Raw genomic sequence first — 26405 nt, 5'->3', positions numbered from 1 at the left:
GATAGAAGGCGGCCTGCTAAAGATAGCACAGCTTTAAACTGATCTTTGAATGTGATTTTGTCAGGTTTGAAATACATTTTGTTGACAGCTCTGTCTCTCGAGACAGAACAGTGATTTAGTCATATACCATTTCATCCATGTTTAAAGATGCAGTCAAGTCTCTACTTCCTGATTGGGTCTAAACACACTTTAACACATTTATTTTGCAGACCCTCTGCTTAGAAATTGCAATTGCTCTTATGACCTGTCGGTGGAGAACATGTAGATAACTTAGCAACCAAACACATTCGTTTTTACATTTTTTAAATATTGTTTGATGCTAATTCTCACTACACACAGACATATGATCTACATGCCTAGAGTAATGCTTAGGGTAATGCCTAGGATAATGCCTAGGGTAATGCTTCATAATGCTTGTTAATGGTTTGTAACTTAAGCTTTATGCCTTGTATGTGAATCCATTCACTTTACAAAGTTATTAAAATAATACTTGATTTGATATTCACTTCTCATGACCATTCCTTGATCTTAGCCAGCTAAACCCATAAGAGCTGATTGCACCTGGTTCAACTTTAGGCTCTGGCCTATTGCGATTCATCTTATGGAGTCAGATAATTCATGTCATGGGCTAATTGCTTAGTCTTATTACGGATCACATTTGAGGGTTTACTAGAATGTTAAATGGAGTCAGATATACTTTCTAATAGACTTTGTCCATTAATTGCTTAGTCTTATTATGGGTCTAATATGGGGTATATATAATATGGTTATATGATAAACATTACCCCACTACACTAACCCATGTTAGTTCAATGCACAGACTAGTACCAAGATATATAACATAACAGAACTAACAGCATAGTATACTTAAGCAATATTGCTATTATTGTTATTGCTATTATAAACTGGTTAGCAACTTAATTAGAGCAGTAAAAAGTCATTTTTGGTAATACCTGTGGTATACGGTCTGATATACCACGTCTTTCAGCCAATCAGCATTCAGTGCTCGAACTACCGTGTTTATAATGTGATTTATGGCAGGGCAGCTGTATGAACTGATACAGGGGGAAGTAACATGATAAGAACACACTCACTGTGAACCTGGAGAGAATGTAAGAACCAGATCCCACTCCAATTCCGATGACAGTACGGAAACTAGAACAGGGAGTACAGACTTAGTGACAGAGTTTCTGATAGTGACCACATGGATAGACATGTCTGGACTGTAATATACATCTGTATTTCAGTACAGAGTATCGACTTAGTGACAGAGTTTCTGTTAGTGACCACATGTCTGTTGTGAATGCCAGTATACGTTTGAGAATACTAAGTAATACATTTTTTTGTGGTGGACAAGACAGTAAACAAGCAAGTATTATATAATGACGATGAAATAAGTTTGACTCACTTGAAATACGTCAGGACAGCAGGGATCATCTCTGCAATTTGCTCCATGGACGGATATTGGTATCTAAAACACATGAGCGAGAACATGTTTATATGAACAATTAAACACACACACACACACACACACACACACACACACACACACACACACACACACACACACACACACACACACACACACACACACACACACACACACACACACACACACACACACACACACACACACACACCCCATAGGATAGGCGGTGGCCCCCTCCTCTTGGCCAGGAGCATCGATGTGGACAAGGGTAAAGTTCTTCACTATCTCCTGCATCTCCTCAAACTTAAACAGAGGAGAGAAGCAGCTTTTACCTGGGAGAGAGAGAGAGAGAGAGAGAGAGAGAGAGAGAGAGAGAGAGAGAGAGAGAGAGAGAGAGAGAGAGAGAGAGAGAGAGAGAGAGAGAGAGAGAGAGAGAGAGAGATGTGAGAAAGAGAGAGATGTGGAGAAAGAGAGTGGGAACGAGAGAGAAAGAAAAAGTGAAAGTCAGAACTTGAAAAGCATAAATCATTCACCATAAAAAAGAAAAAGTTGAAGAAAGGGCAGTCGCAGAACTGAAGAGAAACTCAAAACTAAAAAAGGCATATTGCTGTAGGGGATGACTGAGGAAAGGGAAACAAAGCAGCGATTAAAGGTAAAGACAGAGTAATAAAAGGAGAGAGAGAGACAGAGACTCACTGTCCAGGCCCACGTCGTGGAAGGTGAGGATGGCGGGACGGCGTGTGTTGGAGGTTCCATGGAGAGTCACGTGGAGGAGACCATGTGGAGTCTCAATACTGTGTTCCTGAGAGGGAGGGAGAGAGTTACACACATATACTACCATAACACTAAGCTACGCACACACACACACACTCAAATATACACAGTGAACATTCTTCCACATACAGAAATAAAACCATACACACACAAACATATGTTGAACAATCATACCTTCACTGACACAGACACGACACACGGTCATTTATTCAGAAACAGTGTTACCTGGCCCTGGTCCAACAGTATCCGAGCTGCAGCCTCAACATCCTACAAAGATGGAGAAAACCGTTCAGGTCTCTATTGGTTTTGGGTACAACAGTAGGCAGAACCAGACATATATCTGACACACAATATCATTTTGAAGTACATCTTGGAACCTCTTGAATATTTAAAGCTGTTCATTGGCAAATACTTTTCACAGTATAAACCCACTAACACGAGTCCTGTGCCCGTATTCACAAAGTAGGATAAGTTTCTATCTTTTACATCATAATGAATAAGATCAATGTATTATGATTATGGACACGGCGGACCTGATATCATAGATTAGCACTCCTACTCTGAGACACTCTTGGAATATGGTCCTGGTTCATGCATTTGAGTCTGTAATTCCACTAACAGTCCACTGTCAGCAGATGGCAGCACTGAGACAACACATCTCAACCCTCCTCTCCAGCTCTGTTCTGCACAACAACAGAAGAAGAGCTTCTCCTCTTACACACCCTCAGGGCTATGACATCAACCAAGCTCTCATGTCTGAGCCAGCCTAGCCCAGCAACTACACAAGTACACACACGAGAACACATGCAGTCACACACACACACACAAAGACACACCCCTTGACTTTGAACACATTTTGTTGCCGATTTAAAATGGATTAAATTACGTTTTTTTTGTCACACGCAATACCCCATAATGTCAAAGTGGAATTATGTTTTTAGACATTTTTAATGGCTAGCTGAAATGTCTTGAGTCAATAAGTATTCAACCCCTTTGTTATGGCAAGGCTAAATATGTTCAGGAGTAAAAATGTGCTTAACAAGTCACATAATAGGTTGCATGGACTAACAGTGTGCAATAAAGGTGTTTAACATGATTTTTGATCTCTGTACGCCACACATAATCTGTATGGTCCCTCAGTCGAGCAGTGAATTTCAAACACAGATTCAACCACAAAGACCAGGGAGGTTTTCCAATGCCACGCAAAGAAGGACACCTATTGGTAGATGGCAAAAAAATGTATAAGCAGACATTGCATATCCCTTTGAGCATGGTGAAGTTATTAATAACACTATGGATGGTGTATCAATACCCCTGTCACTACAAAGACACAGGCGTCCTTCCTAACTCAGTTGCCGGAGATGAAGGAGATTTCGCCATGACTTTAAAACAGTTTAACGGCTGTGATAGGAGACAACTGAGGATGGATCAACGACATTGTAGTTACTACACAATACTAACCTAACTGACACAGTGAAAAGTAGGAAGCCTGTACAAAATAAAAAGATTCCAAAACATGCATCCTGTTTGAAATAAGGCACTTAAGTAAAACTGCAAAAAATGTGGCAAAGAAATGTACTTTATGTCCTGAATACAAAGTGTTATGTTTGGGGCAAATCCAACACAACACATCACTGAGTACCACTCTTCATATTTTCAAGCATGGTGGTGGCTACATCATGTTATGGGTATGCTTATCTTCGGCAAGAACCAGTTTTTTTTATGATAAAAATAAATGGAACAGAGATAAGCATAGGAAAAATCCTAGAGGAAAACCTGGTTCAGTCTGCTTTCCAACACCTTTCAGCAGGAAAATAACCTAAAACACAAGGTCAAATATACACTGCAGTTTCTTACCAAGACGGCATTGAATGTTCCTGAGTGGCCTAGTACTGACTTAAATCAGCTTGAAAATCTATTGCAAGACTTGAAAATGGTTGTGTAGCAATGATCAAAAACCACCTTGACAGAGCTTGAAGAATTTTGAAATAATGTGCAAATATTGTACAATCCAGGTGTGCAAAGCGTTTAGAAATGTACCCAGAAAGACTCACAGCTGTAATCACTGCCAAAGGGGATTCTAACATGTATTGACTCAGGGGGATGAATACTTATCTAAATCAAGATATATTAGTATTTTTTATTTTACAATCTTGTACTTTTTCTTCCACTTTGATATTAAGGAGTATTCTGTATAGATCGTTGACAAAAGAAATTACAATTCAATCCATTTTAATCCCACCATGTAAGACAACAAAATGTGTTAGAAATCAAGTGGTGTAAATACTTTCTGAAGGCTGGATGTGGCAGCCTGCATGTGGCAGTGTGTATGTATGTGTGTGTATGTGCCTGTGTGTGTGTACAGTATGTGTGTGTACAGTATGTGTGTGTACCTTTGTAGGATCGGGCTGACCAGGAAGTAAAGGTTTTTCCTCTGTGATGGCGATCTCCTGCATCTCCGTCGTCATGGCGTCACTTGTTCAAGTCCTAGAGAAGATAAACACGTTTATGAATGAAAACACATTACAATTCAAGCGTCTTTCTCACACGCACACACACACTCTGCCTTAATCCACTGGGATTTATGCAGTTCCACGGGACTTCATGGAAGTGATTTACTAATTAAAGTTAGCAATATAATTAACTAGGAAGAATAAGGGTTGATGGAGGGATAGCGAGAGAGAGAGAGAGAGAAACAGAACAAGCAGAGGGACGTACATTGGCCACATTAGGCAGAATGTAGTGCCAAGGTGACATTATTCAACTGTAATCCCAGTGTGTGTGTGGCCCCTAAGGTGCCTGTGACTCTGTGTGTCTCAAACACAGAGAACATCCCTCGACACTCTGCCCATCTCTCTCTCTCTCTTCACAGCGACTTGGAGGTTGAGTACTCCTGAATCGTCTTAATATAATCATCACTGTCACTGTTTGATAAATACCACATCATCCACTTGTGAGCCTAATAATATAGCCTGTTTTTTTATTCTTTCCGTATCAAATGGACCGTGCCCAAAACAGTAGCCTGTCTGAAATGAGGAAGTGCACATTGAAGGCTGATGGATGATGAAATGGCGGTTGTAGCTTGGCTTGTGGCTAACCATTGGCACATCCCTTCCCTAGATGTGTGTTTTCTATTCCGTCAGGCTGTTGCAATTTAGGGACAGGATATCCTTCAGAGAAGAAGTAGGTTACTTTTTAAATACAGTGGGGAGAACAAGTATTTGATACACTGCCGATTTTGCAGGTTTTCCTACTTACAAAGCATGTAGAGGTCTGTAATTTTTATCATAGGTACACTTCAACTGTGAGAGACGGAATCTAAAACAAAAATCCAGAAAATCACATTGTATGATTTTTAAATAATTAATTTGCATTTTATTGCATGACATAAGTATTTGATCACCTACCAACCAGTAAGAATTCCGGCTCTCACAGACCTGTTAGTTTTTCTTTAAGAAGCCCTCCTGTTCTCCACTCATTACCTGTATTAACTGCACCTGTTTGAACTCGTTACCTGTATAAAAGACACCTGTCCACACACAATCAAACAGATTCCAACCTCTCCACAATGGCCAAGACCAGAGAGCTGTGTAAGGACATCAGGGATAAAATTGTAGACCTGCACAAGGCTGGGATGGGCTACAGGACAATAGGCAAGCAGCTTGGTGAGAAGGAAACAACTGTTGGCGCAATTATTAGAAAATGGAAGAAGTTCAAGATGACGGTCAATCACCCTCGGTCTGGGGCTCCATGCAAGATTTCACCTCGTGGGGCATCAATGATCATGAGGAAGGTGAGGGATCAGCCCAGAACTACACGGCAGGACCTGGTCAATGACCTGAAGAGAGCTGGGACCACAGTCTCAAAGAAAACCATTAGTAACACACTACGCCGTCATGGATTAAAATCCTGCAGCGCACGCAAGGTCCCCCTGCTTAAGCCAGTGCATGTCCAGGCCTGTCTGAAGTTTGCCAATGACCATCTGGATGATCCAGAGGAGGAATGGGAGAAGGTCATGTGGTCTGATGAGACAAAAATAGAGCTTTTTGGTCTAACTCCACTCGCCGTGTTTGGAGGAAGAAGAAGTATGAGTACAACCCCAAGAACACCATCCCAACCGTGAAGCATGGAGGTGGAAACATCATTCTTTGGGGATGCTTTTCTGCAAAGGGGACAGGACGACTGCACCGTATTGAGGGGAGGATGGATGGGGCCATGTATCGCGAGATCTTGGCCAACAACCTCCTTCCCTCAGTAAGAGCATTGAAGATGGGTCGTGGCTGGGTCTTCCAGCATGACAACGACACGAAGCACACAGCCATGGCAACTAAGGAGTGGCTCCGTAAGAAGCATCTCAAGGTCCTGGAGTGGCCTAGCCAGTCTCCAGACCTGAACCCAATAGAAAATCTTTGGAGGGAGCTGAAAGTCCGTATTGCCCAGCGACAGCCCCGAAACCTGAAGGATCTGGAGAAGATCTGTAGGGAGGAGTGGGCCAAAATCCCTGCTGCAGTGTGTGCAAACCTAGTCAAGAACTACAGGAAACGTATGATCTCTGTAATTGCAAACAAAGGTTTCTGTACCAAATATTAAGTTCTGCTTTTCTGATGTATCAAATACTTATGTCATGCAATAAAATGCAAATTAATTACTTAAAAATCATACAATGTGATTTTCTGGATTTTTGTTTTAGATTCCGTCTCTCATAGTTGAAGTGTACCTATGATAATAATTACAGACCTCTACATGCTTTGTAAGTAGGAAAACCTGCAAAATCGGCAGTGTATCAAATACTTGTTCTCCCCACTGTATGTTACCTGTTTCAGGAAATGAATCATTCTCATCAAAATGTGTTTTTTGGCAAAAATGCCTCCTGGAACATGTGAACTTTCATGTGCCTTAATAACAAACTTGTATGCATCTGTAAATACAACAAAAAAAATGAAATTACAAGCCTAGTTGGTTCAGCCACGGAAAAAGACAAGAACCATCCTGCTAGCCATGGATGGACTGGACATGACTGAGAGATGAATTCGGATTGGTCTGCCATGTAGCATGCTTCTGTCTATATCATGAGCTTCTCAGTATGTGCAGATAATCCTTGCTATCCTTGGAGAAGAGGGGGATGAACGAGCCAATTGAAACTGGGGATTATTAGGTGACTGTGATGGTTTGAAGGTCAGATTGGGAATTTTAGCAAGGACACCGGGGTTAACACCCCTACTCTTATGATAAGTGCCATGGGATCTTTAATGACCTCAGAGAGTCAGGACACCCGTTTAACGTCCCATCCGAAAAGACAGCACCCTACACAGGGCAGTGTCCCCAATCACTGCCCTGGGGCATTGGGATATTAATTTTTTTTAGACCAGAGGAAAGAGTGCCACCTACTGGCCCTCCAACACCACTTCCAGCAGCATCTGGTCTCCCATCCAGGGACTGACCAGGACCAACCCTGCTTAGCCTCAGAAGAAAGCCAGCAGTGGTATGCAGACTTATTTTCTTTACTGAACCACTTATAGTAGTATTTCCACTGAAATGTCAAACATGCTAATTGCTAACCCGTTAGCTAACATTTTTACGACACCAATAATCACAAAACATTGACAGCTTGATCACAAGATAACACTGTTGAAGGTAATATACTTCTTAAACGCTGTTGAATATGCCGATAATATGGGGTGCCACGATATGACCATCCATTTGTATTGCTAGTACTGTATGGGTTGGCATTATGGTTCATTGTTTAGCAGTTAATGTACATGTCCAAACAAGACTCCACTTCACCAGATGAGTACATGGCCCATCAAGTTAGCCAGGTGTGTCATGGGGTGATTACGGCCATTTATTTTACTTCATGAACATGTGAACAGGTGTAGACAATTGAGACCCATCCACGTAGCTAGATGTGGCTGGGGGATGGCTATATAGCCTCTCTTTCACATGACCCATCAATTTAGACACATGTGTCTGGGTAAGCATCATCTAATAATGATAAAATATTTATCTGGACACTTTCTGTTTTTGATATTGTTACTATGCAAGTAACCATTTCACACATTCAAAAATACACCTTCTGTATCCTGTGCATGTGACAAATAAACGTATTTATTTGATATAGTGTGTGTTTACCAGAGACGGTAATGAAGAACAACATGACCTGCACCAAAGTCAGATTAGGATACAGACCAAGGACTAGATCAAGTGTATTTTGACCTGGAGCGTTTCCTTATTGTAGGCTACTATCTTCACCACTTTTACTCTTGAAATCTTTGGTTGTTTACTACACTACCTGGCTCACTCTGCTAAGCACATGGCCTCACATGTGAATCCTTAAAGAGATGGGTGAGGCTAAGGCTTAAGGGTGTGTGCATGATGCTGAATGGGTGTAGACAAAGAAGAGCTCTCCGGTATGTGTACCAAAACATTCAAGGCTAATTTTGTCAAAAGTGGGGTTACAAGTTTATCACCTTTCAAAGCAGAAATACCTTCCCATTGTTGCTCAACTGCAGTGTTTTTGTAGAATCTCAACTTTTATCCAATGTGAAAAACACAATTTCAAATGTTTCTACATAAGACAGAAAAGGGGTGCTGGGTCATATAGATTTGTATGACATTTTAAAGGACAGTAGGCTGGACTCCAACCCTTGCTGACAGCATAGCTATGTGAGCTGGAGGCGGCGATGCTACCACTTCACAAGCGTCTTTATTCCACTCCATTATTCAGAACAAAGAAGATATTTTATCCCCTTCATAATATTAGTACTTTCAAATACTGAAATTAACATTTAAATAGCGAGCGACTAGATGTCAAATCTAATGCCACATGACAGGAAAGTAATTTTATGGAATGGTAACGGAATAATTATCAGAGAGACAATCACCCGGTACAATTTGGTTGTACACAAGTAATTCATTACAATACAAGCCCTAATCTTGGATAACAATGTCAATCAGCTCTCTGCAAATCAACAAACAGTGACATCATCCCAATTCCCTATATAGTGCACTACTTCAGACCGGAGCTCTACACAGGCAGCAGCATTGCATCACACTGTTTCACAAAATGATCAGCCACAATGTGTCATATGCCAGAGCTAGTTGGTTAGCTATCGACTGGAATGTGGCAATCATTCAGTCATGTGACTAGCGGTTAGGTTGATTATGTATTAGCCTCTCTCTCTCTCTCTCTCTCTCATCACAACCATTAAACTCTTTAACTGTTTTAAAGTTAACATTGGCCTCATAGTGAGTGCCCTTCTTTGCGAGGCATTGGAAAACCTTCCTGGTCTTTGTGGTTGAATCTCGATGCTCGACTGAGGGACCTTACAGATCATTTTATGAGTTGAGTACAGAGATGAGGTAGTCATAAAAAATCATGTAAACAGTATTATTGCACACAGTGAGTCCATTCAATGTATTAGGTAACTTTGTTAAGCTCATTTTTACTCTTGAATTTATTTAGGGGTGCCATAAAGGGGTTGAATACTTATTGATTCAAGACATTTCAGCTTGTCATTTGTAAAATTATTGAAAAACATCATTCCACTTTGAACATGGTCTAGGTCAGTGACAAAACAATCAAAATTTTTATTTTATTCAATGGGTATGAATACTTTCTTATTAAGGCACTGTATGTACAGTGGGGAGAACAAGTATTTGATACACTGCCGATTTTGCAAGTTTTCCTACTTACAAAGCATGTAGAGGTCTGTAATTTTTATCATAGGTACACTTCAACTGTGGGAGACGGAATCTAAAACAAAAATCCAGAAAATCACATTGTATGATTTTTAAGTAATTAATTTGCATTTTATTGCATGACATAAGTATTTGATACATCAGAAAAGCAGAACTTAATATTTGGTACAGAAACCTTTGTTTGCAATTACAGAGATCATACGTTTCCTGTAGTTCTTGACCAGGTTTGCACACACTGCAGCAGGGATTTTGGCCCACTCCTCCATACAGACCTTCTCCAGATCCTTCAGGTTTCGGGGCTGTTGCTGGGCAATACGGACTTTCAGCTCCCTCCAAAGATTTTCTATTGGGTTCAGGTCTGGAGACTGGCTAGGCCAATCCAGGACCTTGAGATGCTTCTTACGGAGCCACTCCTTAGTTGCCCTGGCTGTGTGTTTCGGGTCGTTGTCATGCTGGAAGACCCAGCCACGACCCATCTTCAATGCTCTTACTGAGGGAAGGAGGTTGTTGGCCAAGATCTCGCGATACATGGCCCCATACATCCTCCCCTCAATACGGTGCAGTCGTCCTGTCCCCTTTGCAGAAAAGCATCCCCAAAGAATGATGTTTCCACCTCCATGCTTCACGGTTGGGATGGTGTTCTTGGGGTTGTACTCATCCTTCTTCTTCCTCCAAACACGGCGAGTGGAGTTTAGACCAAAAAGCTCAATTTTTGTCTCATCAAACCACATGACCTTCTCCCACTCCTCCTCTGGATCATCCAGAGGGTCATTGGCAAACTTCAGACGGGCCTGGACATGCGCTGGCTTGAGCAAGGGGACCTTGCGTGCACTGCAGGATTTTAATCCATGACGGCGTAGTGTGTTACTAATGGTTTTCTTTGAGACTGTGATCCCAGCTCTCTTCAGGTCATTGACCAGGTCCTGCCGTGTAGTTCTGGGCTGATCCCTCACCTTCCTCATGATCATTGATGCCCCACGAGGTGAGATCTTGCATGGAGCCCCAGACCGAGGGTGATTGACCGTCATCTTGAACTTCTTCCATTTTCTAATAATTGCGCCAACAGTTGTTGCCTTCTCACCAAGCTGCTTGCCTATTGTCCTGTAGCCCATCCCAGCCTTGTGCAGGTCTACAATTTACCCCTGATGTCCTTACACATCTCTCTGGTCTTGGCCATTGTGGAGAGGTTGGAGTCTGTTTGATTGAGTGTGTGGACAGGTGTCTTTTATACAGGTAACGAGCTCAAACAGGTGCAGTTAATACAGGTAATGAGTGGAGAACAGGTGGGCTTCTTAAAGAAAAACTAACAGGTCTGTGAGAGCCGGAATTCTTACTGGTCGGTAGGTGATCAAATACTTATGTCATGCAATAAAATGCAAATTAATTACTTAAAAATCATACAATGTGATTTTCTGGATTTTTGTTTTAGATTCCGTCTCTCATAGTTGAAGTGTACCTATGATAAAAATTACAGACCTCTACATGCTTTGTAAGTAGGAAAACCTGCAAAATCGGCAGTGTATCAAATACTTGTTCTCCCCACTGTATATCTCTGTCTCTAGCTCTCAACAGTTTGCTCTTTGTATTATGGATGTTATTCAACAGCTGCTTAGCTTCCGTTATCGGTCCTGAAGCGCTTGGTAGCCTGACACGCAAATCAGCTTTTACGCATCAGGAAATAGCTCTCGCTGGATAATTGTGTTTACACAGGCTTTGGATATAATCTGACCATTCGGTGGAGTAGTCAGTACAGCTGCCATATGTAACTCAATGTGTTCAGTTTAAAAATCATGAAGCTTATGAAGGCGGCATGGTTGCGTTCAGGAGGGCGCAACATTCTGAAAACGTGAGATAGAAATGTTGCGCACTGCACAGCAAATACTCCAGTGTTAAATCAACACTGAGAGTGTGAAATATAAAACTGGTCCAGTGTCTATACTGGTCCACACTTTTCAGTGTTAAATTAAGACATTGCTTTGTGTAAAGCCTTATTTGAATATTTCCCAGAGTGCCTTGCCTTTCGAGTGAATTGTAAAGTTATCACCCATGACTGTATTTGTTAGTGAAGAGACATTTCTTTGTTGCATTCATCCATTTTCAGTACTGTGACCTTCACTAAGTGAGATCCTTAGCAAATATTTGATCATTAAGGCTTGCCTGATCTCTACTTGTTCCTGGGCAGCTGCTACACAGTGTTACATTTCCTCTTGCCAACTTCCCAGTCAACAAAAAGACCCAGGCCGTCGCACGGTTCTGGCTGGGATCTTACCTCAGGACCCTGAGGCTGATCCCGGTCGACCTGCGAGCCCCAGTCTCTTTCCTGCTCCCCACACACTACGTCCAGCTCCAAAAGTTTTTAATACATTTTAAACTTGAAAAAGAGGCAGTCACGGTTTTAACTAAACATTGCTCTCTTCTCTCTCTTGTGCAGGAGTGGGAACCAGTGTGTCCAGTGCGCGGGCTTGCTACAGGCGAGCCCACAACGGTTTGGCGCAACATGGCCTATCCTGCTTTCCTGAACCGACACCGGGACCTGTCCTGGATGGTCGCCCATGAGATCCTCCCGGTCAGGGCCATTATGCACTCCCGAAGAATGGCGAGGACATCCGCGTGCCCCCGACCACGCTGCGGCCAAGATGAGTTCGATGAGGCACTTGCTCTGGGAGTGCAGAGCCGCCAGGGACCTGTGGAAGGAAGCAGGCCCCCTGATCTCCCTGTTTCTGCCAGCAGGGGAGGACCTAACGCCCCAGTTCGTGCTGTATGGGGTGGGCCGAAGGCCTTCACCAAGCTCTGGCCCACCCTCACGTGTGAAGGATGCACTGTGGTCCTCCCGCAACCTGCTGGTAGCAAAACGAGTAGAGACCACCCCCCAGGCAGTGGCCATGGTAGCCCTGGGGTGGTACAGAAGAAAGGGGGCCTCGACTCCAGGCGAAGCGTCCCACACAACACCCAATGTCCCGGCGGCCACGATCTGACAGCGCTGCGGCGCCTAGGGGAGGTATCTCCTCTGGGCCCCGACGGACTGGACGTCAATTGATTCGGAGGAGCAGGAGGGGGCGAGTTTGATAAGGACTCACCCTGTTCCTGTACAAAGGACCGAAGACAGCCTTTCAACAGCCTTTCAACAAAGTGATACATGTACTTATCTTTGTTAAATAATTTGTACACATTTTAAATGGCTTTTACAGAATTGGATGTTTTTTACAAGAAAACGTACTTTTATTCATGGTTGTTTCTATTGTTTATAACAACATGTACTTTTTAACTAATTTAAATGTAAATATTCAAATACTGTGTTTTATAATTTTATGCCGTTTTTATGTGTATAAAATGATGTGCGAAAATATGAGCTGTTTTAAAAGGAAATTCAACAAAACTTTTCCAAAAGAAAAAAAATGAAAAAAAATCATTAACATTAAAGGAATTAACACAATACAACACATATTTGATAAGGACTTATTTTGAGGGGCTAGTTTTACCCGAATAGAGTGGCCTGAAACGCATGATTTACAGGCAACATCAGACCTCCAAGTCACATTATCCTGACTTGCAAAGTGATGTGTAATTCAAGTTTCAAGGTCACATGCACAAGTACAGTGAAATGCCTTTCTTGCAAGCTCTAAACCCAACAATGCAGTAATCAATAACAGTGTATTACTAAAAATAACAAGGTAGAACAAAAACACAATAAAAACACATAAAATAAGAAGAACACAATGAACACGATGAAGTAAGCTATATACAGGGTCAAGGTCATTACCATATTTACAATGGGCAGGGATACTGGATCGATAGATATGTATAGGGGTAAGGTGACTAGACATCAGGATATATGATAAACAGAGTAGCAGAAGCGTATATGATGATTGTATGTGAGTTGGTGTGCATGTACAGTGGGGAGAACAAGTATTTGATACACTGCCGATTTTGCAGGTTTTCCTACTTACAAAGCATGTAGAGGTCTGTAATTTTTATCATAGATACACTTCAACTGTGAGAGACAGAATCTAAAACAAAAATCCAGAAAATCACATTGTATGATTTTTAAGTAATTCATTTGCATTTTATTGCATGACATAACGACTGCACCGTATTGAGGGGAGGATGGATGGGGCCATGTATTGCGAGATCTTAGCCAACAACCTCCTTCCCTCAGTAAGAGCATTGAAGATGGGTCGTGGCTGGGTCTTCCAGCATGACAACGACACGAAGCACACAGCCATGGCAACTAAGGAGTGGCTCCGTAAGAAGCATCTCAAGGTCCTGGAGTGGCCTAGCCAGTCTCCAGACCTGAACCCAATAGAAAATCTTTGGAGGGAGCTGAAAGTCCGTATTGCCCAGCGACAGCCCCGAAACCTGAAGGATCTGGAGAAGATCTGTAGGGAGGAGTGGGCCAAAATCCCTGCTGCAGTGTGTGCAAACCTAGTCAAGAACTACAGGAAACGTATGATCTCTCTAATTGCAAACAAAGGTTTCTGTACCAAATATTAAGTTCTGCTTTTCTGATGTATCAAATACTTATGTCATGCAATAAAATGCAAATTAATTACTTAAAAATCATACAATGTGATTTTCGGGATTTTTGTTTTATATTCCGTCTCTCACAGTTGAAGTGTACCTATGATAAAAATTACAGACCTCTACATGCTTTGTAAGTAGGAAAATCTGCAAAATCAGCAGTGTATCAAATACTTGTTCTCCCCACTGTATTTGATACATCAGAAAAGCAGAACTTAATATTGGGTACAGAAACCTTTGTTTGCAATTACAGAGATCATACGTTTCCTGTAGTTCTTGACCAGGTTTGTACACACTGCAGCAGGGATTTTGGCCCACTCCTCCATACAGACGTTCTCCAGATCCTTCAGGTTTCGGGTCTGTCGCTGGGCAATACGGACTTTCAGCTCCCTCCAAAGATTTTCTATTGGGTTCAGGTCTGGAGACTGGGTAGGCCACTCCAGGACCTTGAGATGCTTCTTACGGAGCAACTCCTTAGTTGCCCTGGCTGTGTGTTTCGGGTCGTTGTCATGCTGGAAGACCCAGCCACGACCCATCTCAATGCTCTTACTGAGGGAAGGAGGTTGTTGGCCAAGATCTCGCGATACATGGCCCCATCCATCCTCCCCTCAATACAGTGCAGCCGCCCTGTGCCCTTTGCAGAAAAGCATCCCCAAAGAATGATGTTTCCACCTCCATGCCTCACGGTTGGGATGGTGTTCTTGGGGTTGTACTCATCCTTCTTCTTCCTCCAAACACGGCGAGTGGAGTTTAGACCAAAAAGCTCTATTTTTGTCACATCAAACCACATGACCTTCTCCCATTCCTCCTCTGGATCATCCAGATGGTCATTGGCAAACTTCAGACGAACCTGGACATGCGCTGGCTTGAGCAGGGGGACCTTGCGTGCGCTGCAGGATTTTAATCCATGACGGCGTAGTGTGTTACTAATGGTTTTCTTTGAGACTGTGGTCCCAGCTCTCTTCAGGTCATTGACCAGGTCCTGCCGTGTAGTTCTGGGCTGATCCCTCACCTTCCTCATGATCATTGATGCCCCACGAGGTGAGATCTTGCATGGAGCCCCAGACCGAGGGTGATTGACCATCATCTTGAACTTCTTCCATTTTTTTATAATTGCACCAACAGCTGTTGCCTTCTCACCAAGCTGCTTGCCTATTGTCCTGTAGCCCATCCCAGCCTTGTGCAGGTCTACAATTTCATCCCTGATGTCCTTACACAGCTCTCTGGTCTTGGCCATTGTGGAGAGGTTGGAGTCTGTTTGATTGAGTGTGTGGACAGGTGTCTTTTATACAGGTAACGAGTTCAAACATGTGCAGTTAATACAGGTAATGAGTGGAGAACAGGAGGGCTTCTTAAAGAAAAACTAACAGGTCTGTGAGAGGCGGAATTCTTACTGGTTGGTAGGTGATCAAATACTTATGTCATGCAATAAAATGCAAATTAATTACTTAAAAATCATACAATGTGATTTTCTGGATTTTTGTTTTAGATTCCGTCTCTCACAGTTGAAGTGTACCTATGATAAAAATGACAGACCTCTACATGCTTTGTAAGTAGGAAAACCTGCAAAATCGGCAGTGTATCAAATACTTGTTCTCCCCACTGTATGTAGTCAGTATAGAGGTCCTGGATGGCATGGAGCACGGTCCTAGTGATGTACCGGGCTGTCCGCACCACCCTCTGTAGCGTCATGCGATTGTGGGCGGTGCAACTTCCATACCAAGCAGTGATGCAGCCAGTCAAGATGCTCTCAATGGTACAGCTCTATAACTTTGAGGATTTGCGGGCCCATGCCAAACCTTTTCAACCTCCTGAGGGTGAAGAGGCGTTGTCGCGCCTTCTTCACGACTGTAAGCATGTGTGTGAACCATTTTAAGTTCCTAGTGATTTAGACACAAAAGAACTTGAAACTTTCAACTTGCTCCACTGCAGTCCTGTTGATGTGGATGTGTTCGACCCCCGTTTTCTGTAGTCTACTATCAGCTCCTTGGTGGTACTGACGTTGAGGGAGAGGTTGTTGTTCCAGCCCCACACTACCAGGTCACTGACCTCCTCCCTGTAGGCTGGCTCATTGTCGCCGGTGATCAGGCCTACCACCGTTGTTTCGTTAGCAAATATGATGATGGTGTTGGAGTCATGCGTGGCCAGACAGTCATGGGTGAACAGTGAATACAGGAGGGGACTAAGCACACACTCCTGAGGGTCAGCATGGCGGAGTTGAAGTTGCCTACCCTCACCACCTGGGGTTGGCCTGTCAGGAAGTACAGGATCCAGTTGCAGAGGGAGGTGTTCAGTCCCAGGTTCCTAAGCTTGGTGACGAGTTTGGAGGGGACAATGGTGTTCTGGGGGACAAGAATGTGGACATGAATGTGGGGATTACAGACTGGGACAAGAAGAGGTTGAGAATTACCGTGAATATGCCTGCCAGCTGTTCTGCACATGCTACTGAGAACGCGCCCTGGAATATCATCGGTTGACCTGATTAAAGACTTCACTTACGTCGGCCTCAGAGTGAGATCATCCAATCTTCTGAGTCATTGGCGGCCCTCACATCTCACATCGCATTCCCCTGGCCTTTAGACAACAGACAGCATTCCCCTGGCCTTTAGTCAGTGGCGGCCCCGCACAATCTTGTTATTGTCAAAGTGTGCATATAATGCATTGAGTTTGTCTGGTAGAGAGGCATCATTGGGCAGATCACGGCTGGGTCTTCCTTCGTAATCCGTAATGACTGTAGCCCCTGCCACATGCGGCGGGCGTCAGAGCCTATGTAGTATGATTCCACCTAATTCCTATATTGACCTTTTGCTCTGCGGAGGTTATATTGTGTACCTGTTCCTGTTCTCAGCCGTAGCCTCAGGGTTGTCTGTGATAGCCCTGTGTGCGGCAGCCCTGTCCTTTAGTTTATCGCCAACCTCAGTGTTAATCGAGGGCTTTTGATTGGGGAAGCAGCGAACCTTCACTGTGGGGAGAATGTCGATAATGCATTTCCTAATGAAGCCGGTGATGGAGGTGGTTAGCACGTTGATGTAATCGTCGGAGTCCCGAAACATATTCCAATCAGTATCATCAGCATAATCCTGTAGCATAATCTATGATTCTGGTGACCATTTCACAACAGAGCGAGTGACGGGTAATTCCTGTTTGAGCTTCTGCTTGTAAACATGATCTGATTTGCCGAATGGCCGACAAGGGAGGGCCTTGCATGCTTGCGGGTAGAATAACAGTGTCCTAGGACTTTTGAGGGAGACGTGTTGATGTAAATTGGGTATCACGTTTCATAACGACGTGGCATTAAATTCACCGGCAACTAGAATAGCAGTAAGTAGTTTTTTTGTAAAATTTTTTGTATTTCATATAAAAATAAAAATAATTATATATTTTTTAATTACTTTGTACCCCTTTTTCTCCCCAATTTTGTGATATCCAATTGGTAGGTACAGTCTTGTCCCATCGCTGCAACTTCCGCACAGACTCGGGAGAGGCAGAGGTCGAGAGCCATGCGTCCACCGAAACACGACCCTGCCAAGCAGCACTGCTTCTTGACACAGTATTCGCTTAACCCGGAAGCCAGCCGCACCAATCCATCTTATTATCAAGTGACTGTACACTGGCAAGTTGGTTGTAAGAAATGATAGCGGATACCTTTTGTGAAAATAGACAAAATCATAAAATAGCAAAGTTGGCTCGGAACTTTCAATATGGCGGCCATCCAGTCCGGCGTCATCTTACATCTTGGAACCCAGCCAGCGTGGGGATATCCAACAGTTATCATTTTTATTCACCCACAACCTGCATTCAGAATGACTGCCGGGTTGGGGAGACTAAGATATAAGACTACCCAGCAGTGTTTCCCAAACTCTGTCCTGGGGACTCCCAAGGGGTGAACGTTTTGGCTTTTGACCTAGTACTACACAGCTGATTCAAATAATTAAAGCGTAATGATAAGTTAATTATTTAAAATCAGCTGTGTAGCGCCAGGGCAAAAAACAAAACGTGCACGCCTTGAGGTCTCCATGACTGAGTTTGGGAAACCATGCCCTAAAGTATCTCAACTGGAACAACCATTTCAGTAACGAGTGCAATAAGTATAGATATTGAAATATTGAAACAAACAATTCAAAAATCTAACTGTAATAGAGCATGCTGGGAAATATGAGAATGACGGGCGTGGTTTTGATTTAACCCTGGTTGTCTTAACACCAACACTGGGGTAATTTTACACAAATTAGTGTTAATTTAACACCTGAATCAACACTAGAAATGGTACACTATAAAATCAACGCAAGGTAACAATGGCCAATTCCATATGCTCACTCCATAGAAGCATATCTGTTCTACATAATATATTTCTATCTGATCTATCTGATATTTCTATTATTATGCTCTCCAGTGAATGCAACCCAGGTATGAGGAATACTGTAAGTGTAGCTTCAGTGAAGTAAACACTTGTTTACATTTACATTTAAGTCATTTAGCAGACGCTCTTATCCAGAGCGACTTACAAATTGGAAAGTTGATACATATTCATCCTGGTCCCCCCGTGGGGAATGAACCCACAACCCTGGCGTTGCAAGCGCCATGCTCTACCAACTGAGCCACACGGGACCGTGTTGATTGTTGATTCACCATCAAGGACTACAATATTACTCTGTGATAGAATAGTTCAGCTCTCTCAAGTGAGCTTCGACTGCCACGGCGTCAGGTCTTTGAACCGCTATCAGGCAGCCTTGGACCAATATGCGAAATGTCAACAACCTTTCGGACCATTTCTACCTCATTACTCTGCCACCTGGATAGACTTCTTCCACTACAGAGACTACCAAGTGTTACAAGGAGTAGTGACACAGATATGGGCCTCTGACCATCAGGCGTCTCAGAGTAGAAGAACTGATCTAGGATCAGGTCCTCCCTGTTCATAATAATTTGATTCATTATGATCTAAATCGCTGATCCTAGATCAGCTCAGCACTTCTTCTCTGAGACGCTTGATAAATATGAGCCCTGATCTCTCGATTGGTTCTGCCAACAGAAGAGGATCATGAATCTGAAGAGGATCATGAATCAGAACAGAAGAACACAGAAACACAGCTAAAGGATCAGTAAGTCATCTGAGGAAACACATCTTTCTGGATGCTTTTCACCACAGAGTCTCATCTCCCTCAAGTGGATGCTATTCTTTAGCTTTCCAGAAATCACATCTTTCTGTTGTGGAATGGATGGTATTACGTGGCTACAGTAGATATTGCTTTGATACAAGGTAATACAGGTCAGTGCCCTTGAGATCTGCTGTGTCCCTTCCCGGTCTCTGTTGGTTCTCTGTTCACCCTTCATTGATCAATCATTGACTGACTGGCCAGAGAGCCAACTCCATACACCTGGCCTTTAGACAACAGACAGCATTCCCCTGGCCTTTAGACAACAGACAACATTCCCCTGGCCTTTAGACAACAGACAACATTCCCCTGGCCTTTAGACAACAGACAACATTCCCCTGGCCTTTAGACAACAGACAGCATTCCCCTGGCCTTTAGACAACAGACAGCATTCCCCTGGCCTTTAGACAACAGACAGCATTCCCCTGGCCTTTAGACAACAGACGACATACCCCTGGCCTGTAGTCAACAGACGACATACCCCTGGCCTTTAATCAACAGACAGCATTCCCCTGGCCTTTAGACAACAGACGACATACCCCTGGCCTGTAGTCAACAGACGACATTCCCCTGGCCTTTAGATAACAGACAGCATTCCCCTGGCCTTTAGACAACAGACAGCATTCCCCTGGCCTTTAGATAACAGACAGCATTACCCTGGCCTTTAGTCAACAGACAGCATTCCCCTGGCCTTTAGTCAACAGACAGCATTACCCTGGCCTTTAGACAACAGACAGCATTCCCCTGGCCTTTAGACAACAGACAGCATTCCCCTGGCCTTTAGACAACAGACAGCATTCCCCTGGCCTTTAGACAACAGACAGCATTCCCCTGGCCTTTAGACAACAGACAACATTCCCCTGGCCTTTAGACAACAGACAGCATTCCCCTGGCCTTTAGACAACAGACAGCATTCCCCTGGCCTTTAGACAACAGACAGCATTCCCCTGGCCTTTAGACAACAGACAACATTCCCCTGGCCTTTAGACAACAGACAGCATTCCCCTGGCCTGTAGTCAACAGACGGCATTCCCCTGGCCTTTAGACAACAGACAGCATTCCCCTGGCCTTTAGACAACAGACAACATTCCCCTGGCCTTTAGACAACAGACAACATTCCCCTGGCCTTTAGACAACAGACAGCATTCCCCTGGCCTGTAGTCAACAGACGGCATTCCCCTGGCCTTTAGATAACAGACAGCATTCCCCTGGCCTTTAGACAACAGACGACATACCCCTGGCCTGTAGTCAACAGACGACATACCCCTGGCCTGTAGTCAACAGACGGCACACATCTGACCTATTATAGGCCATAGTGAACAGAGCCTGATGAAAACCTGTGGACTCTACAGCCCTCAAGGACCAGAGTTATGGACACCCGTTCTATTAGAATTACCCTGACACAGTTATCTGCCTATCGAAATCAACAATTATTCTTTTAATATTTTATGTTTTTTTTCTATGAAAAAGCACTGTTACAGTAAGTGAATCCCTGTGGGAGAATATCAGAGTTGTGGAGTCGTTACTTTTCCATTATTTTAAATTATTTCTGGGTGGCTCCAGGATATTCGGTCCTTGATCTATAGCTCGCGTCCTGCTGTTCACTGAGGCGTGTCCCTGTACTGCTATGTTTCTGCTGGGTGCTGATAACACGACTGTACAGATACAGCTCACACACCCAAGTGTGTGTGTTTGTGTGTGTGTGTGTGGAATTGTGTGTGTGGCTTACTCACCCTGCTTTGTTCAACCCCTCTGAGAGGCCAGTCAGTCTCTAAAACACCTGCAGTCAGACATGAGTTGAATAACTATCAGAGCACCTGGATCTCACTCTCTCTTTTCTCAATAATATATCTATTTTTTCTCTAGCTCTCTCTCTCTCTTGCCCTCTGCATTCGTCTTTCTCTTCCCTCTCTCTAATACCTTTGTCGATCTGTCTGTTTCTCTGTCTGCTTTCACTCTCTCTCCACCTTTCTCTGTCACCTTCTCTCTGTATTTTATAACTCTCCCCCTATTCTTCACCCCTTGCTCCCTTGTTATTCCCCCCTCTCTCCATTTCCCTCCCTCTCCCGCTCCTTTTTATCTATCCATTTCTCTCTCTCTCTCTCTCTCTTCATCCAACAACAAGCTTCCAGTGTAATGGAAAGCGGGGTAAACAATCATGTTGGCAGGGGCTCCCCTTTCTCATTTGGCTTCTCTTTCTCTACTGGCTATGCGCCTGACAAACAACACACACACACAAACAACACACACACTAAGGCAGTCTAAATTTGGAATGTAGGGTGAAAGGTTGAGATGTTAAAGGTTAAACTATTTGCTGTGTAGTGTGTGTGTGTGTGTGTGTGTGTGTGTGTGTGTGTGTGTGTTTGTTCTCAAGGGTATGCAACATGAGAGGGGGATTAATAGCTAAACAAGATTTCAGATTTGTAGAGGGAGTGGGGACGACTCAGAGAATCTCAGACAGTTCTTCCAGGTTCAACTTTGTTATACAACGCAAAGAAAGGACTGTGCTTCAACGAATACATGGCCTATTATATACAGTTGAAGTTAGAAGTTTACATACACCTTAGCCAAATACATTTCAACTCAGTTTCACAATTCCTGACATTTAATCCTCGTAAAAGTTCCCTGTCTTAGGTCAGTTAGGATAACCACTTTATTTTAATAATGTAAAATGCCAGAATACTAGTAGAGAGAAGGATTTATTTCAGCTTTTGTTTCTTTCATCAAATTCCCAGTGGGTCAGAGGTTTACATACACTTAATTAGTATTTGGTAGCATTGCCTTTAAATTGTTTAATTTGGGTCAAACGTTTTGGGTAGCCTTCCATAAGCTTCCCACAATAAGTTGGGTGAATTTTGGCCCATTCCTCCTGACAGTGCTGGTGTAACTGAGTCAGGTTTGTAGGCCTCCTTGCTCTCATACGCTTTTTCAGTTCTGCCCACACATTTTCTATAGGATTGAGGTCAGGGCTTTGTGATGGCCACTCCAATAACTTGACTTTGTTGTCCTTAAGCCATTTTGCCACAACTTTGGAAATATGCTTGGGGTCATGTCTATTTGTAAGACCCATTTGCTACCAAGTTTTAACTTCCTGACTGATGTCTTGAGATGTTGCTTCAATATATCCACATCATTTTCCTGCCTCATGATGCCATCTATTTTGTGGAGTGCAACAGTCCCTCCTGCAGCAAAGCACCCCCACAACATGATGCTGCCACCCCCGTGCTTCACGGTTGGGATAACAATGGTCATTATGGCCAGACAGTTCTATTTTTGTTTCATCAGACCAGAAGACATTTCTCAAAAAAGTACAATCTTTGTCCCCATTTTATTTGTTTATTTTACCTTTATTTGTGTAGGCAAGTCAGTTAAGAACAAATTCTTATTTTTAATGACAGCCTAGGAACAGTGGGTTAACTGCCTTGTTCAGGAGCAGTACAACAGATTTGTACCTTGTCAGCTCGGGGATTCGAAATTGCAACCTTTCGGTGACTAGCCCAATGCTCTAACCACTAGGCTACCCTGCCGCCCCATGTGCAGTTGCAAACCGTAGTCTGGCTTTTTATGGCGGTTTTGGAGAAGTGGCTTCTTCCTTGCTGAGCGGCCTTTCAGGTTATGTCGATATAGGACTCGTTTTACTGTGGATATAGATACTTTTGTACGTGTTTCCTCCAGCATCTTCACAAGGTCCTTTGCTGTTGTTCTGGGATTGATTTGCACTTTTCGCACCAAAGTACGTTCATCTCTAGGAGACAGAACGCGTCTCCTTCCTGAGCGGTATGACGGCTGCCTGGTCCCATGATGTTTATTCTTGCGTACTATTGTTTGTACAGATGAACGTGGTAACTTCAGGCGTTTGGAAATTGCTCCCAAGGATGAACCAGACTTGTGGAGTTCTACAAAAAAAATTCTGAGGTCTTGGCTAATTTCTTTTGATTTTCCCATGATGTTAAGTAAAGAGGCACTGAGTTTGAAGGTAGGCCTTGAAATACATCCACAGGTACACCTTCAATTGACTCAAATGATGTCAATTAGCCTATCAGAAGCTTCTAAAGCCATTACATAATTTTCTGGAATTTTCCAAGCTGTTTAACTTTTTATGGCTGCAGGGGCAGTATTGAGTAGCTTGGATGAAAGGTGCCCAGAGTAAACGGCCTGCTCCTCAGTCCCAGTTACTAAGATATGCATATTATTATTAGTATTGGATAGAAAACACTCTAAAGTTTCTAAAACTGTTTGGATTATGTCTGTGAGTGTAACAGAACTCATATGGCAGGCAAGAAAAATCCAAACAGGAAGTGAGAATTCTGAGAGTGGTCGATGTTAAAGTCATCGCCTATTTAATTCCCTGTAATATATGGATCTGTTTGCACTTCCTACGCCTTCCACTAGATGGCAACAGTCAGTAGAACGTGGAATGAAGCTTATGCTGTGCTGTGGGACCGGATGGGAGGTGTTTGAGTCAGTGGTCTGGCAGAGTGCCAGTTCTTGGTCACGCACTTTCCTCATGATATCGTCATGCGTTCCATTACTTATAGAGACTGAAAAGAATGCTCCTGTTGGAACGTTATTGGATATATAAGATAACAACATCTTGAAGATTGATTCTCTACTAAATTTGACCAGTTTATTCGACTTGTAATATAACTTTTTGAAGTTTTTGTCCGACGTTTGCCTGCATCTGCGCGAGCGTTTGGACACGTATACTACACACGCTAGCAAAATTAGCTAATAGGACATAAGTAATGGACATTATCGAACAAAACAACAATTTATTGTGGAACTAGGATTCCTGGGAGTGCATTCTGATAAATATCATCAAAGGGATTATTTATCATGTAATTTCTGGTTTCTGTTGACTCCAACATGGCGGCTAATTTGGCTATTGTTCTGAGCGCCGTCTCAGATTATTGCATGGTTTGTTTTTTCCGTAAAGTTTTTTTTAAATCTGACACAGCGGTTGCATTAAGGAGAGGTATATCTATAATACCATGTGTATAACTTGTATTATCATCTACATTTATGATGAGTATTTCTGTTGAAACGATGTGGCTATGCAAAATCACTTGATGTTTTTGGAACTAGTGAATGCGCCAATGTAAACTCAGATTTTTTTATATAAATATGAACTTTATCAAACAAAACATGCATGTATTGTGTAACATGAAGTCCTATGAGTGTCATCTGATGAAGATAATCAAAGGTTAGTGATTCATTTTATCTCTATTTCTGCTTTTTGTGAAAGCTATCTTTCGCTGGATAAATGGCTGTGCTTATTGTGGTTTGGTGGTGACCGACCATAATCGTTTGTAGTGCTTTCGCTGAAAAGCATATTTGAAATCGGACACTTTGGTGGGATTAACAACAAGATTACCTTTAAAATGATATAAGACACATGTATGTCTGAGGAATTTTAATTATAAGATTTCTGTTGTTTGAATTTGGCGCCCTGCACTTTCACTGGCTGTTGTCATATCATCCCGGTAGCGGGATTGCAGCCATAAGAAGTTAACTTTTTAAGGCTAGGGGGCAGTATTCGGAAGTTTGGATGACTGAGGTGCCCAAAGTAAACTGCCTGTTACTCAGGCCCAGAAGCTAGGATATGCATATGCATGGTAGTATTGGATAGAAAACACTCTAAAGTGTCTATAACTGTTAAAATAATGTATGTGAGTATATCAGAACTGATTTGGCAGGCGAAACCCAGAGGACTTTTCAATGCTTTTCTATGGGAAAGTCATATAATTAGGATGCAGAGTGCAGTTCCTATGGCTTCCACTAGATGTCAACAGTCTTTAGAAATTGTTTCATGCTTGTTTTTTGAAAAATTGAGAAGTATTCGTATTCTTTCGAAGTATCCCTCAGTAGGACTCGTCTTTTGGCACGCGCTATTCGTTCTTTTTCTCCTGGATTGAACACTGTATATTCCGTCTTAATTTTTATCAATTATTTACATATTAGGGTACCTAGGTTGGATTAGAAACTTTGTTTGAATTGTTTGGACGAAGTTTACAGGTAACTTTTTAGATTCCTTTGTAGGCAAGTTGGGCGAGTTGGAACAGGTGGATTTCTAAATCACGCGCCAAATAAACTGACATTTTTGGGATATAAAGAAGGACTTTATCGAACAAAACGACCATTAATTGTGTAACTGGGACCCTTTGGATTGCAAAAAGATGAAGATCTTCAATTTGTAAGTCGCTCTGGATAAGAGCGTCTGCTAAATGACTTAAATGTAAATGTAAAATGTAAGTGATTTATTTTATCGCTATTTTTGAGTTTTGCGACACCTGTGATGTTTATGAATTCATGTTAATGCAGGAAGTGGGTGAGGCGCTGTCCTCAGACGATCAAATGCTATGCTTTCGCCATAAAGCCTATTGTAAATCGGACAAAGCGTTTCGATTACCAAGATTCTAAGCTAAAGAATAGTGTATAACACCTGTATTTTTATGAATGTTTAATAATACTACTTTTGTATTTTGAATTTCGCGCTCTGCAATTTCACCGGATGTTGTCGAGGTGGTCCGAATGAAGTTAAACGTTAGCTTTTTTACATGGCACACTTTTACTTTCTTCTCCAACACTTAGTGTTTGCATTATTTAAACCAAATTGAACATGTTTCATTATTTATTTGAGACTAAATTGATTTTATTGATGTATTATATTAAGTTGAAATAAGTGTTCATTCAGTATTGGTGTAATTGTCATTATTACAAATATATATATATATCTAAAAATATATATATTTAAAAAGAAAATCGGCCGATTTATCGGTATCAGCTTTTTTTGGTCCTCCAATAATCGGTATCGGCGTTGATAAATCATA

At 42.6% G+C, this 26405-nt stretch overlaps 1 protein-coding gene across 2 annotated transcripts in view; it reads right to left on the bottom strand.

The window, feature by feature from the left end:
* The window catches only part of LOC139561682 (protein NDRG2-like), a 43937-nt gene that overhangs the window by 9278 nt on the left and 8254 nt on the right, over positions 1–26405 (bottom strand). The window contains exons 1-7 of one of the 2 annotated variants that reach the window (XM_071378929.1): positions 21309–21697; positions 4597–4690; positions 2429–2470; positions 2126–2231; positions 1641–1761; positions 1409–1471; positions 1095–1155 (exon numbers count right to left, since the gene is read on the bottom strand). In XM_071378929.1, coding sequence (XP_071235030.1) covers positions 1095–1155; positions 1409–1471; positions 1641–1761; positions 2126–2231; positions 2429–2470; positions 4597–4671 — 468 coding nt within the window. In that variant the 5' untranslated portion in view covers positions 4672–4690; positions 21309–21697. Of the gene's footprint in view, positions 1–1094; positions 1156–1408; positions 1472–1640; positions 1762–2125; positions 2232–2428; positions 2471–4596; positions 4691–21308; positions 21698–26405 lie in introns of those variants that run through there. The other variant, XM_071378928.1, reaches the window with a different exon arrangement.

The sequence above is a fragment of the Salvelinus alpinus genome, chromosome 31 (assembly GCF_045679555.1).
Source record: "Salvelinus alpinus chromosome 31, SLU_Salpinus.1, whole genome shotgun sequence".
NCBI classification, from domain to species: Eukaryota; Metazoa; Chordata; class Actinopteri; order Salmoniformes; family Salmonidae; genus Salvelinus; species Salvelinus alpinus.
The sequence above is the reverse complement of the archived record's forward strand: the minus strand, read 5'-3'. Positions and strand labels throughout refer to the sequence as shown.